The 16303-nt window shown below is 39.6% G+C and overlaps 1 protein-coding gene across 2 annotated transcripts in view; it reads right to left on the minus strand.

The window, feature by feature from the left end:
* The window catches only part of VPS50 (VPS50 subunit of EARP/GARPII complex), a 207390-nt gene that overhangs the window by 22565 nt on the left and 168522 nt on the right, over positions 1-16303 (minus strand). For both annotated transcript variants that reach the window (XM_084620900.1, XM_084620899.1), the window contains one exon: positions 508-656. In XM_084620900.1, the coding sequence (XP_084477026.1) occupies positions 508-656 (149 nt within the window). The remainder of the gene's footprint in view (positions 1-507; positions 657-16303) is intronic.

Here is a 16303-nt window from a genome sequence, read left to right on the forward strand (position 1 = left end):
TACATCACTTCACTGAAGTATGTGATTATCCCTTTTTAATTAGTAAAATTTTTCCACACACTATATAAAACATCCCAAACTTAAGTGAAGCAACAATCTGAGTCTTGCATTCCACTTTACTACAATGCAGAAGACTTTAACTTAAGGTTTTATATGAACAGTACAGACTCAATCATCCCATTATTTTTTAAATCAAGACTGAATATCCTTCTAAAGTATATACTCCCTAGTTCAACCACAAATTATTTGGTTTGCAGCAGAAATTGCTGGTTGAAATTCCTCAATTTGTCTTATGCGGAAAATCAGATCATATTAGATTCCTTCAGGTGTTAACATCCATCAGTTGGTGATTTACTTCTAATTTATTTGAAAAGAGCAATCTATTTATTGTGTTTTATGACTAAATAATTATGGTCACTGCCTATCTTTTTGAGAGGTCCATCTTAAACACCTCATGGATTTACTTGCAGTGGCTTTAAAAAAGGTGGTTTACAGTAAATAACTTACAAGGATTCCGTGGCTACCACTCTCTCTGCCAAACCATACAGAGTATTGCCAGATGTTAAAACTACCAGATGACTGAGGTGTGGGCTTGGCACTTTCTCCTTTCTCTCTTCAGCAGCTGTGAGGGTGCCAGTGGTATCAGTAGAGACCTCCTAAAACAAAAATTTAAAAGACTGAAAAAACTAATCAATTGTAAAATATGGAATTTCAGCATCAAACTAAAGTTGAATCAAATTTGACAACTGATTATGTCAGGGAATGGGTGATACGATATAAAGCCTCTCCATTCTAGGTTGCCAGTGAAATCCAATCCAGATCAATGGTGACCAAAGTTGTTACCATTAGAACATTTAGTATCCCAGATGAAATGACTCGTCTCAGTCCAGTTCCTAGTGGACTGATATGCAGGCCACAGAAACTAATGCAGTTTGCACCAAATGTGGCAGTTTATCCATACACAGTTTGACTTAACTGCATAGACAGTGAACCAGCTTCTCACCCCTAGAGACAATCTGACTTTAGATACACGAGTAGGAAAAGTGTAGGGAAGTTGACACTGCTGCTGCCAGTGCTCTCCCTGTTTGGTGGATAATAAGGGACTTCTCTAGTCTAGGTTGTGATTTTCACCTGTCCCAAAATTTACAATCAAATGAAAATTATATTTTTAAAATAACTCTGACCTTATTATGTAGGAATTCCCATCCTGCAGAAATCTCACTTTCATATTACTTAAGTGGAAAAGCAGAGGAAAATAATTTGCTCATATAAAAAGTGGAAATAGTATTCACCAAATTTCTCATTAAACAGTAGAATGCTCAGCTGGTACATGACTCAAGACAGAAAAAAAAATGCATGAGGTCAAGGAAAAGGAACTGGTTATGACAAACAAGTTACATAGATATCTAAATGCAAAACTGAGGGTATGGCTACACTGGGACACTCAAGAAAATTAATCCAAATTAACTTTCAAAATCGATTCAAAGCCTTAATTAATTTTATCTTAATTCACAAAGCGAATTAAACTAGATTGAATTAAGACCACTTTAATACTAAATCAGATTGTCCACACGGGGATTTAATGTGGTTTAACTAATCTACTTTGAAACTTAATTCAGATTAATTTTCCTGAGTGTTCCTGAGTAGACAAGCCTTTAGAAAACAATGGAAAATTTTAGCTGTGCAAATAAAAGCATCCAAAGCAGAGAGATTCAGTTCTGACGTTAACCAAGATGAGCAAAATCACATCAGATCTAGCTGATTTCGTAAGATTTCCATGTTTTCCCAATCTTGCAAGATTTCTGTCATTTGGACACAAAGTTTTATGATATTTCAACACACCAAATCTAGACCTGATCCCTGCTGTTCTTCAAACCTGAGCACCATCCTCAACCTAATCTGTTGGCTACAGGATCCTTCAAAATTGTGTCGCAAGTTAGGGATAACGCAGGCAAAAAAACTGCATCTGTGGCTGACTGGCCCAACCACAAGCCACACTTTATCCTGACTGGCAGACCCCAAGGTCAAGGTGGCTACCCAAACAGAGACATCTCTCAGCCCACCCAGGCCAGGACATACAGCTTGGACCACAGTCTACACTTCACCCTCTTTTGAGGGGGTTAAAACCACCAGGGAGACTCAAAAGAGTCTCTGCCAGTAAGTCTCTTGGTCACATTTATCCACTGAATTCCACACTTCTGTGAGATCCCCTCCCTTCCACCCTGGCCCAAACTGCTGAATAAATAAGTTACCCTACAAAACTTACATATACCCTACAAAAGTTACGTACTCCCATAATGTCCTTTTACATGTGGAAACCTGAACGTGATTCTGACTGAACTCAAACCAGACATACAATGCTAACTAATTAACTTACACATGCATTTATTGTAGCCAGAACAAGGAACAGCTAATGAAATTTGCATCCAGACTTCAGTGCCATAGAGAAAATGGTAACGTAACCCTACTAGTAACTACTGTGTTCATGAGGAATGAAATACAATGCACGTGAACATACAGATGGCACCCACTGTCCCTCAAACTAAATCTCCCCCCCACCCAGGATCGTACAAATGTAAAACAAGCATCAGCCAGCCTACATGGCATGTGCAAAGGTGCAGCTACCATAAAAATCAACAAGGGTAATCTGTGGCAGGACTTCTTTCTATGCTACAGTGCCGTTGAAGCTAATAGTTTCCTGTATACTATGCTCTGCTGAATCTGTCTTGATAAATACTATGCAAGTGTTAAGTCAAGCAGCTATTTAAATTGTTTAAAAATGAGCCACTGTTCATAACTGAAACTCCTCTCAAGTGATTGCCAAACCTCACACCTATAATTCTCAACCTGTTAATGCTTAACACAGGTCTTTAAAAATGTGACAATGCTCCAAAATGATGTAGAAATTAACAAAAAGATAAAGGAGCTTGAAATGATGTGGGATTTATTCTGTTAATAAAAGTTTCCCATTACCTGAGCTATGACTTCTGTGGTCAGTCAATTACTCTAATAAAATGTATCAACAGCACGTTTGTGTGGAGTGGAAATAAATTTGGGTTCAAGATGAAGATTCTTCAAAGAGGTATAGTTGCAGGTAGAAGGGGTGTTTAGATGGGGTAGGGGTTCCAGGTGGGAAGTCAGGAATAAGAGGAGGGGTTGGATGGGGCAGCAGGGGGCAGTCAGGGGTGGGAGGTCCAGGGGCAGTCAAGGGACAGGGAAGGTTGGATGGGGCAGGAGTCCCGGGAGGGCCGTCAGGGGGCGAGAAGCGGGGGGGGGGGGGTGGATAGGGGGCGGGGGCTGGGCCATGCCTGGCTGTTTGGGGAGGCACAGCCTCCCCTAACCAGTCTTCCATATAATTTCAGAAACCCGATGTGACCCTCAGGCCAAAAAGTTTGCCAGCCCCTGCATTAGTGTCACAGATCAGGGCAACTGTACCTGTATTTTCCCCTCCGTGGTCCACTAAAGGCACCTACTCTATGCTTCCAACTGTCACTTCTCTTGGGCACAGACCTGCTTGTCTTTCCCTTCTGCCCAAGGTTTTTCCAGGCTGCGCCATTCCCTGGCTACACTGAGATATCTCCAGCAAGCCAGACTGTCTAACCAGGCCAGCACCTGCATTTTGCTTTCTCTTTGAAGACTCTGAACAGCAGTAACTGCCAGCAGTCACAAGTTACAACACAGCCCTTTATAAGCAAACACCTTTATTCTTAAGGTGAAAGCATTCCAGAGAAAACACAGAACAATAAAAGTTCCTTTATATCCATTCTAAAATCTCACCACAGGTTACCCATCAGTCTTATGGGACCTCAGTAGACCAAAGTCCTTTGAAACCTTCCCGGGAAGTATTAGGGCCTCCCAGGACAGAAGGTCTTGTCCGTTTGCTGGATCAGAAAGGAGGCCCTGAGTCATTTAAACTCAGGCTATTTACTCAAAGTCCTCTCTTTTTCTGTTGGGTTCTGAAGAATCCAGTTTGAACTAATAAATGCAAAGTAGGTGGTGCTACTTCTTTAGAGGTTTTACAATCTGAGTGAGTTTGCCTAACTACCCTGCATTGTTCTTAGTTCCTGGAGGAGCTATGGTCACCCTCTTCCATGGAATTACGTACAGTTCCTGGCCCACAATGATACATAAACTAAATACTGTAAAATCTCCCAAAGATATTGCAGGAAATTGCCATATCTGTCACAATTAATATCTCAGTTTACCAGTTACATAAGTAACCAATGATGAAAATGGCTCAGTAGGCTGTGACCCTTGCCTCTAGAGAGAGGAGGGCTATGTGGAGGGTCACAGTGAGCCTCTGAGGCTAGCGTAATCCATCAGAAAGCGCGGGACCCACTGAGACAAGGTTGGAGCTTTGTCACAGACGACATTGACAATTAAACATTTATATTTTGGTAGCACACAAAAGCTACAGGGAGATACTGTCCCCATCCAAAGGGTTTACAGTCTAAAACACACCAGCAGAGACAAAGGGATAGGGATACAACACACAAGCTGTGACATAGTACAGATACATAGAATAATTTTGAGGCTATTATATCAATTTTATATGTATCCGTATGGGGTTTGTATTTTAGCTCCATAGTAGAGTTTCCAGGAGTTTCCAGTGGGAATTAAAGTCACTGCGGGGTAATTAATAGAAATCTGTAAGCAGATAAGTCTGAAGAAGCCTCATCTCCCCAGGGGAAATTACATATACTGATTTGATAAACTGGTTAAAAGAGGGCTAACAAATAATTGCAAACTGTATAAAGAGACTATCCTGAAGCCAGGAGAGAGATCACTCTCACTGTATCCAAGAACTACCTCTCACTGTGACCAAGAGAGACAGGCCCTGCAGTACTTTGCTTCATTCATGTGGAAGGTGGTGACTGACTGGTAAACTAAAACCTGCATGTAAGCTCTTTATTTTATTTAAAATAGGATTTCTTTGTAATGCTTTTGTTCTGAATAAATAATACTTTGCTTCATGAAGACTGGCTCATCACTAGCTAACCCTGTCAGAGCCCTTGAGAGAACAGAATTGCAGGTGCTGAACTAAAATCAGACCTGCTAAGGTAATCACAGTGAATTGCAGCCTAAATACCTAGTCTAGAGACAGGGAGTGATGTGACTGTATGAGAAAGGTGACAGCTAGAGGCTTGAGACTTAAGCAGGGTGCCCTTGAAGAAACCATGAAGGAATCAGAGGTACAATTACATCGGGAATTATGACACAAGCAAACAAAGACAATAGCCACAGTTTTGTTGTTTTCTTTTTACTTGGGTTGGAAAAAGTGAAGGGGAATAGCAGAGATTGGGGAGCTATAAAAGAGTAAAGGTGAAAGGAAAAGGAAGGAAGAGGAACAGTCACCTGCCTATTCATGGTCAACCGGCAGGATGATTCTGCAGGCATCAGGCAGAATGACTCTTGACGAGGGATCTGAAGGATGATAAGGTCCTGGCTGTACACAGTTTTTTCTGGGAGCTTTTCACATATATAAAGTAGGGCTGTCCCTTAGTCGCAATTAACTCACGTGATTAACTCAAAAAAATTAATCGTGATTAATCACAGTTTTAATCGTATTGTTACACAATAGAATACCAATTGAAATTTATTAAATATTTTGAATGTTTTTCTACATTTTCATATATATTGTATTCTGTGTTGTAATCGAAATCAAAGTGTATATTTTTGATTACAAATACTTGCACTGTAAAAATGATACACAAAAGAAATAATATTTTAAATTCACCTCATACAAGTACAGTAGTGCAATCTGTGTCATGAAAGTGCAACTTACAAATGTAGAATTTTTGTTGTTACATAACTGTACTCAAAAACAAAACAATGTAAAACTTCAGAGCCTACAAGTCCACTCAGTCCTACTTCTTCAGCCAATCACCAAGACAAACTGTGACAGGATCCCCCCAGGGTGTAGCCTGGGACTGTGGGACCGCTGTGCCCCCTTAACTCTCTTTAGCCTGGGCTGTCTCTCACAATGGCTTGTTAGTGACCAGCAGCAAGCCCCTCCAGGTGCAACAGCACAACAGCATGTGGTGCCCCACACACCCAGCTAGATTGCATGAATGCTCCGAGAGCCGCTCATTAATCACACAGAGAAAGGCACCAGTCAAATCCCCCTAGTCCCCAACACTGTACCTCAGGAAAATACAGTCTTGCACTTCTCAAGATGGGCACTGCAGATTTATTAATTGGTTCTCCACTTCATCAATGGAAAGTTGACATACACAGCCTTTGCAAAACCTGAACAGATTTGCCCCACACTTCATACAAACTCACTGGTAAAGATAAACGATTAAACAAATGTATTGACTATAAAAGGCAGATTTTAAGTGATAGGCAAAAACTCAGAGTTAGTTACCAAAAGAAATAAAATATAAGCATACAGTCTAAACTCTCAAACCCATTAGACTCGGTGACATCTAGATTAACCTGTTTTTCTCACCCCCCTGGATATTGCAGTCCTTAATATACAGGTTTGGCCCAGGTTTAAGGAACAATCTCCTCTGTTGGAGTCTTGTCTTCTTCTCAGTGTCTTAGTTGCTTGCACTATAGGTGGGAGTAGAAGAAAAGGCGAAACATGGGCCTGCTCTGTTCTGTTTTGTTCCCTCAATCTCATGTGCTTGGGGAACAAACAAGTCCAGGCATGTCTGGTGGGCATTACTGAATCTCTAGGCAAGGTTGAGCAATTCCCCTGGTGTGGTCTCATGCAGGTGAATTACTGAATTGTAGCTCCCTTGCTGGACAATGGCTGTTGATGGATTGTTTGAAACCCCGCCCAGGTGTTGGTTACTTTCCTTGCTGTTGCCTCTGAGAAGCTAATATCTGGTGATTCCCCAATTTACAGCATACGACACAATTATCATAACTTCATATGCATTAATGATATACATATATGGATAGAGAAATTACTTTCAGCAGATCATAACCTTTCCCGATACATATAAAGCATGCCTTGTAAGGTAAGATCACGATTATATAAAAATGAGGAATATGGGGGTTCCAGAACGCTCTCCCAAGGTATAGAATGTCACACAAACAAGTTTGTGTACATTTATAGGAGAAAATGCTGCCCTCTTCTTATTTACACTGTCACAAGAAAGTGAGAACAGGCATTTGCATGGCACTTTTGTAGCTGGCATTGCAAGGTATTTACATATCAGATATGCTAAAAATGTGTATCCCCCTTCATGCTTCGGCCACCATTCCAGAGGACATGCTTCCATGCTGACGACGCTTGTTAAAAAAATAATGTGTCAGTTAAATTTGTGACTGAACTCCTTGGGGGAGAATTGGACATCCCCTGCTCTGTTTTACCTGCATTCTGCCACATATTTCATGTTATAGCAGTGTCGGATGATGACCCAGCATGTTTTAAGAACACTTTCACTGCAGATTTCATAAAATGCAAAGAAGGTACCAATAAGAGATTTCTAAAGATAGCTACAGCACTCAACCCAAGGTTTAAGAATCTGAAGTGCCTTCCAAAATCTGAGAGGGACGAGGTGTGGAGCATGCTTTCAGAAGTCTTAAAAGAGCAACACTCCGATGCAGAAACTACAGAACCCAAACCACCAAAAAATAATATCAACCTTCTGCTGGTGACATCTGACTCAGATAAAAATGGAAATGCATCGGTCCACACTGCTCTGGATTGTTATCAATCAGAACCCATCATCAGCATCGACGCATATCCCTTGGAATGGTGGCTGAAGCATGAAGGGACCTATGAATCTTTAGCACATTTGGCATGTAAATATCTTGCAATGACGGCTACAAAAGTGCCATGAGAATGCCTGTTCTCACTTTCAGGTGATACTGTAAACAAGAAGCAGGCAGCATTATCTCCTGTAAATGTAAACAAACTTTTCTGTCTGAACGATTGGCTGAACAAGCAGTAGGACTGAGTGGACTTGCAGGGTCAAAAAATTGACATTGTTTTATTTTTGAATACAGGTTTTTTTGCACATAATTCTACATTTGTAAGTTTAACTTTCATGATAAAGAGATGGCACTACGTTACAAAACATTTCTTTTGTTTTTTTACAGTGCAAATACTTGTAATCAAAATTAATATAAAGTGAGCACTGTACACTTTGTATTCTGTGTTGTAATTGAAATCAATATATTGGAAAAAAATCCAGAAATATTGAAATAAATGGTATTCTATTATTAACAATGGGATTAATTAATAGCTTTTTTTAATCATGTGATTAATTACGATTAATTTTTTTAATGGTTTGACAGTCCTAATATTAAGTAACAGTATGAGAAAAAGAATGAGGGCATTTTGAAAGAGGAGATGACTGGCTGGCAGGAACTATTGGGAACACTGGTGCAGTAAAGGTGGTGGCCAAAGGCATGAGAACTTAGTAACACAGTGAGGTAGGGCAGGGCTAAGTTGTGAAGGGCCCTGAAGTCAAGGTGATAGAAAGGTGAACGGGGAGCAAATCCGGAGGAATATTTTGGCAGCAGCTCTTTACTGGACTTCTTGGAGCAACATTGCAATAGTAATGGCCAGGGAAGATAAAAGTCAAGTGGGTTAGATGCAAGACCAGGCACTGGATGAGAATTTTGGTGCTGTGGGCAGAGCAGAAAGATTGGTCTTTGAGACGTTGTGTAGGAAGAAGCAGCAAGATTCAGTTACACACACCTTGTCTACAAAATAAACTGCTAGAGTAGCATAATTGCGGCTGCACCACTGTAGCACTTCAGTGAAGATGCTACCTACATCAGTGGGAGAGGTTCTCCCATTGGCGTAGATAATCCACCTCCCGGAGAGGCAGTAGCTAGGTCAACGGGAGGATTCTCCCACTGACACAGTACTGTCTACATCGGGGGTAAGTCCATTTAACTGTGTCACTCGGGGCATGGATTTTTCACTCCCCTGAGTGATGCAGTTATACTGACCTAATTTCCTAGTGTAGACCATGCCCCAGATTATGCGCCTGAGTGACTAGGAGGATGGTGGTGTTGTCCAAGGTGATAGAAGTGATTTGAAGGGTAGGAGAGAGATCAGGAGCTCTGTTTTGGCCAGGCTCAATTCAAGTTGATGCCTGGACACGCATAAGATGTCAGAAACACAAGCAGAGTTCCAGATTGTGACAGAAGGAGCCACATCTAGAGTGGAGAAATAGACCTATAAATAATAAGTGTAAAGATAACAGATCACCTGAGGATAGGATATAGGGGGAGAAAAGAAGGGACAAAAGATGGAGCCAGGTGGGATCCCTGCTGAAAGTTGGAGATAAGATGAAGACCATGCACCGAACAAAAAACTGAAGATACAGCTAGTCATAGGAGAACTAGTAAAAGACAAAATCATGAAAGCTGAGGGAACATAAGATTTTTAAAGGAAAGAGCATGGTCAATAGTAGTAGACAATCTCTCAGGAAGGGTGAGAATGGTTTATAAAAATTAACTGCACCGGCACGTTATTTGAAAATGTAGCTATTTCTTTGAATTACACTCTTTACCTTCTGAATACAAACACTTTGCAACTATAAGGACTAGAAAGTAAAACAAGAGAACCAAACAAACAATGCTTTCATTCTATGGAATATAAATTTGTCATGTAGGTTAGATAAATATCACACCCGGCGAGGAATTTTGCACAAGTGTTGTAAACTCTTTGAGGCAGGGATCTTGATTATCTACTTAAGAGATGCCAAGCATCTCTTCACAGGCAGTACAAATTAATGAAAAATATGCCTATTCAATCCTCTAGGCACAATCTAATCCTTTAAAAATACACTTTCACCCGACGTTAACATTTAAATACAGCGAAACATCAATATAAAATCCCTCTCTGCCTTCCTCCTTCCCAATTCACACCGCCTTTCAGAGAATGCTTAAATATATACATACAGTATCCTTGCAATGTTTCCTGACAGTCAAAAATATCTGTTCTACCCTCAGAAGTAACATCAATGACCAACTAAAAAAAATCAGCTGTGAAGATTTAAAGAAACTCTACTTCTCTAGAAAATTGCCCAACATTGTGATGAGCTTCCTCATACCACCAAATATTTACACAAAGACGACTGAAAGAACAGAGAGAGCCTATAAGTATGCACGGACTATTTTTGCTCCCTTCAAATATCCAAGGTCATAAAATGTGAGGACAAATGTAATAAAGATTGAGTGTTCCATCTAGGTAATTCCAAGGTGTCTGCACCTTGGCATGCAAGTGCTATATAAAATAAAGTAGCATGGAGTATCAGAGTCTATTTAAAATAGCTATTCTCTCCTCCTTTTCCCATGAGTTAAGAGTATGTGAATGTAAGAGAATAGACGATGTTAAGTGGTACAAGTGCCACTCCTAGGGGAACACACCCTCAAAACAATGCATCATATATTTGGACCTGACATAGTCAAATTTGGGTTCCGCAGTCAAACTCTGGTTTATGTGCAGTATCGCACATGATGATCAGTATGGATTGGTATAGAACAGATATTCCCCTCAAGCACCTTTGAAGCCTTCCTGGATATAATTTTCTATGCCAGACTCATGAACAATGCACTTGATCTAACAGTACAGCTTATTTTTAAATACTAGCAATATGTGCCCACTGCCTATCACCTTCCATATTGAACATTAACTCAGGCCCTTGCCATTACAGTAGAATTACAGTACAGAGGTTCTACTGTAATCTCAGAAAAAGAAAAGGAGGACTTGTGGCACCTTAAAGACTAACAAATTTATTTGAGCATAAGCTTTCATGAGCTACAGCTCACTTCATCGGATGCAAATAAATTTGTTAGTCTCTAAGGTGCCACAAGTACTCCTTTTCTTTTTGTGAATACAGACTAACACGGCTGCTACTCTGAAAGCTGTAACCTCAGAGTTACAAACACCTCAGGAACAGAGGTTGTTCGTAACTCTGAACGAAACACTACGCTTCTTTCAAAAAATTTACAACTGAACACTGACTTAATACAGCTTTGAAACTTTACTATGCAGAAAAAAATGCTGCTTTCTCTTTATTTTTTAGTTGTTTATGTTTAACTCAGTACTGTACTGTATTTTGCCTTTTGGGGCGGGGGGTGTCTCTGCTGCTGTCTGATTGTGTACTTTTTGTTCCAAATGATGTGTGTGGTCGACTGGCCAGTTGACTCTGGTATTCATAACTCTGAGATTCTACTGTGTATGTTATGACTTCAACTAATAGTTTATACAAATATGAGTTACAGACAAATAAAAATCATGCTAATCTTGTCAGATTCCAATTTCCAGACCACCAGAATGTTCTCTTGCTACTTTCTTGCACAGAAAAATGATTAGTTCCTTCGATGATCCAAATGCATATCTGTTTATATCATATTTGCTAATAGAAGAAGCCACTTTATTTATTTAATCTGAGAAAATTAGTAACTCAAGCAAATGAAGGAGCTGTAGGGATAGAATTAAATTTTATTCCAGTAATATGAAAATCAAATTTGACCTCTCTTTAATCTGAAACAAGTGCCACAGGGATAAATTGGGAATATATTATCTAAACAGCCAACATAAGACTTTTCCTAATTAACTATTTTTATTCTTATTTTAAAATTAGGATTATACCAAATGTTATCCTTTCCTCTGTGTGTCAAATGTTTCATTTGAATTTTTCACTAGGTTAAGAGTCATTCACATGTTATTGTGTTATTAATTATTCTACACTAGCTAAAAGCTTGCTAGATGCTTCACAATGCAGATAAAAATTACATGGTGCCTGCCCTAATGAGTGTAATACTTAGCATTGTAAACTCTCCAGAGGGACGATATTTTAGTTCTGTATTGTGCAGTGCCTACCACAATGGGCTCCTGGTCAATGACTAGAGCTTCTAGGCACTATGGGAATACAAATAATAAATAATAATTTCAGACATTAAATTTTAAGGGACATAATCTAAACTGCTCTGCCAAGAAACATCCTACATTACAGGATTAATGTACACATCAAATGTTATGATCTGTTCCTTTCTAACCACTCCCTTGTCACTCTTTCCTACAAATGAAATCTACTTCCATCTCTCCCCAGCCCTAGATTTGCACCATATGCAGGGGGAATCGCCAGAATGCCAACAAATCAAGGAGATCACCCAACATACCAGGAGATGCACATATACATCTTACTTCCTGATCCTGCAAGCATGTATGCACTTTTAATTTCGGTATGTGAGTTGTCCCATTGAAGTCAATGGAATGATTCACATGCCTAAAGTTAAGCATGTGAATAAGAGCTTACAGGACTGGGGCCATAGCTATTAGCAGGTTATAACAGGAATGAGCAGCAAGCTCCAATTGTCAGCAAGTGCCAGAAAGTACCTAGAGAAAAATACAAAAAGCCAGATTCTCTTCTTTCTTACACCTACTGAAAATTAGGAATCCAATTTTGAGTATCTCTCCTCCTCTGCCCTTTTAAAAAACATGCCAAAATGTTCAGAAATTGACAATAGGCACGTACAGTTCCTTGGGGTGTCCCTATTTAACAATCGTTAGCTGAGGGCTTTGTAATGTAGGCTTTGACACAGTAGTTAAATAAAATGACTATTAAAACACTTTGTTTTTCTATTGAATGTTTCTGCAAAAACATTTCAAGTACTGTGTTTTATTTTATCTTTTTTAATGAGATGTGACTTTGTCATGCCCTCAAATACATCTTATCCAGGCTCCCTAAATGTCAATGGGTATTTACCTTGTTTAAATATCCTACATGCAATTATACACCATTAATGATGTTGAAATTTTGATTTCAAAGCATCATTTCCCTCTGAAGTACATAGGTTCATTCATAAATCTCCAAGCTTCAAAGCAAGATGAAAGATAAAAAGGACAGTTGAATATTACTAAATTAAAGCAGAGTTACAATATAAAAATAAATAATAATAAATAATCCCAGGGATGAGATTTTGAAAGCTCCCTACGGATTTGGACCCCAGCTTTCCATTAAAATTAATGGAAACTGGACCTCCAAATCCCATAGGTATGAAACTGACAACTTTAAACAGTGGCTGATTCCACTATGCATGCTCAGGCAGCTTGTTGACATTCAACCCAACGAGGACGTGACAATGTTGAACGGCAACAGGCCAGCTATGAATTTCTCATCACCTAATGGAGTTAAACATTAAATGGGAACAATAATAAAAGCACATTTCCCATTCTGAACAGTGAAAGACTTTCACTGGCAGGACAACAAATTTTTAGCCATTCTCCGTCTCCTTCCAAAATATACGGCAAACTATCAACCAGGGGCATATACCAAACTAGGAAAAAAAATCAGAGCAGTCACCAGTAAGAGTTGGTGGCAGCACTCTGAGGCCACCCAAAAATTTGTTGAGAACCCCTGAAGCACGCTTGTCACAAAATAGCTTAAAATTTACCAATTTAAACCACCACCACTAGCCTACATTTAAATAGCCAATACTTCAATTCATATTATTGCAAATAATCTTTTTTCAGACAGCATGTTATTAACACCTCTACTACCTAGTTATCTTTGATAATACCTTGAAGCATAACTGTGCTCATATAGATGGGTCACTCCCATTCACCTTGGCAGGAACTGACCCTTGTCTCTGGAAGCAGAATTGTGCTCTTGGTATTTACTATATTGTTTATCAGATTAAATGTCCTAGTAAATATCTGTGAAATTCTGTCAAAACCTAAATCAAGTTATATCCAGAATATCAACTTTTTAATTATATATATTATACACACACACACACACACAGTCTTCAGAAACTTTTGTTACTAGCAATTTTATACATTAACTCACTTGGCATAAAGTGAAAGATCTGTGCAGTGTTCATAAATATCTCTGCAAACCAGGGGATAAATATAAAAAAATTAAGCACCTAAGGTCTTTCTGAAAAATAAGCAGATGCATATAGCACACACAAAATTACAAAGTACTTGGGAACGCAAACAACACTCTGCACACGTAACTAACCACTCTGCTTTGCAGACCTGTGCTTTATTCATGCATATTTTGCTGCTGCAGTTTTAGGAACAAGAGACTGATTTTCAGTGGGGCCACTATCTGGTTTCCACTTGTACATGTGAAACTTTGTGAGCATGGACATCTGCACTCTTCTAATACAAGCACCCAGCTTAGAATTTTTGGGTAACCAGAGTCTAAAAATCAGGCGTTTCAGTTTTGATCATTTAGAGCCCAAACTGAGACAATCAACTGACAACCAATGAATTTATTCAAATTAACAAGTTAGAGTGGAAAGGCTCAGGATCCTATTCCAATTCCCTGGGCCATCTAGTCATTCAAAGAAAATATTTTGGGTTATATCTAAATGAACAAATTGAAGAAGCAGTATAGTTATGAGACTTCTATCACATATACAAAGCTAATGCTAAACCTTCCTTTTGTATATGGGGTTAGGGTTACCAAATGTCTGGGTTTTCCCAGACACTGCCTCTATTTTGATCCTTCGCCCTCTGTGTGGACAGATTTTTCAAATAAGAGGCAATGTCTGTGTTTTTTTGAGGAGCAGACATTGCAGCTCAGAAAGAACCCCGATAGGTTCACATCCTGATGGTCCCTTTCCTGCATCTGCATCTGATTGGTCCCTCGCAGATGCCAGATCCCGCCCACCCAGGCTCCCAGCCCTGGGGAGGTACAGAGCCCCACAGGGAGGCAGGTGACTGATAACTGTTGCTGCGTCCCAGGTCTGCACCAGCCACCCTGCCACCATGACATGGAGCAACACTGCCCCCTCATCTCAAGAGTGAGGCCCCAGGTACCCCATCCTGTCCACCCTCCAAATACCCCTTCCAGTACATACGCACCCCTCCAATACCCCCCAAATACCCACTCCTAGTACATATATCCCTACAGGACCACCCCAAATACCCCTTTCTATATACACACCCCTTGAGCCACCCCTGGTACCACCTCCAGCACTCCCAAATACCCCTCAATACACACTCACCCCTACAGCACCCCCCAACTATACCCCCCTTTCCAGCTCCCTCTCCCTGGCAGTGTTCTCTTTTGGGGGACCTGAAACATGGTAACCCTATATAAGGTTCACTTCCTCTACAAGCCATTCATTCCATACATTAAATGCCATCAGTTTCTATGCTCGATTTAGTTTTTCAAAGAAAACCATATAACATCTAAACTAAATTAAGTATTATGGCTCCATCAGAAAAGAACCTACTTTGTAGGAACTGTGAAGCTTGCAAAGATTACCTTTTAGAAGATTAAAACATCTACACAACGTGACTAGCAGCCACCACTCTAATGAGGGGCTTAGCTCCATGAATTAAAATTAAACTGTTAAAATGGAAGTCTTAACTGCGCACAAAATAAAGATAAAAAAAATTCTGAAGGGAGCAAATTGCTGTCCAGTTTAGGATACAACACTCTCTGTAAACCATGATCAAGTCTCCTCAGCCTAGTAACTAACTGCAGGCAACCATGAAGAGGCTGCATGGAGAGGCTTTACTATTATTTTCAGTATTACTATTATTTTTTATTTTTATTACAGTGGCAACTAAGAAGTCCAAATGATGATCAGGGCCTCTTTGTGTTGGGCACTGTACAGACAAGTAACAAAGAAGAAAGTCACTGCCCCTGAGACCTAGCCATCAATGTGTCAGACAATACACTACATGCAGGCCAAACAGGACGAGGGTATGTGGGAGAATGAGGTAACAAAAATAAGTTATTTTCGTTGCATGTAGTATAATATAATGTAATTGAGAAGATTTTTATGGTACTTTGTAGGTTCTGACGTACTGTTATTGCTAAAAGATCTATATTGTTGTGGGAAAATATCCACTGAAAAGACGAATGTGCTAAAATTACATTTCCATCCAACAATGATTTCCCAAGATTACTCTTCAGTCTGCCATTCTACATACTGTATTCAAATGTTTATATCCTTCTTTCTAAGGAGTACTGCGGACTGTTCTGATTTACAGAAAATGCAGATCAAACAATATTAATCCTTAAAATATCTGATGGTGTACATGAACAAATAGGTCTGTAATGAAATGTAAGTATTTTGTTATGTATAGTTTCCTCAAACAGCTCAATCTTAAGTCATTTGCAAGTACAATACTGGCATCAACAATATTAGGCAACAATCAAGCCACTGTTGATTAAACTGTGCAGATCGTAAAGAAGCTGTTTGGGTATCTGATGAGGTAGGGAACTGGAATTGGAAGTTTCCTCTCTAGATCATCAGTAATCATAAGTCACAACTTACAGGATGCTGGGGTACTTACATAAGATGACTTGATGGCATCACTGGACTGATATTCTTATCTTTACTACTACAAAATTACACC

Source organism: Lepidochelys olivacea (assembly GCF_965140295.1).
Source record: "Lepidochelys olivacea isolate rLepOli2 genome assembly, chromosome: 2".
Classification (NCBI taxonomy): domain Eukaryota; kingdom Metazoa; phylum Chordata; order Testudines; family Cheloniidae; genus Lepidochelys; species Lepidochelys olivacea.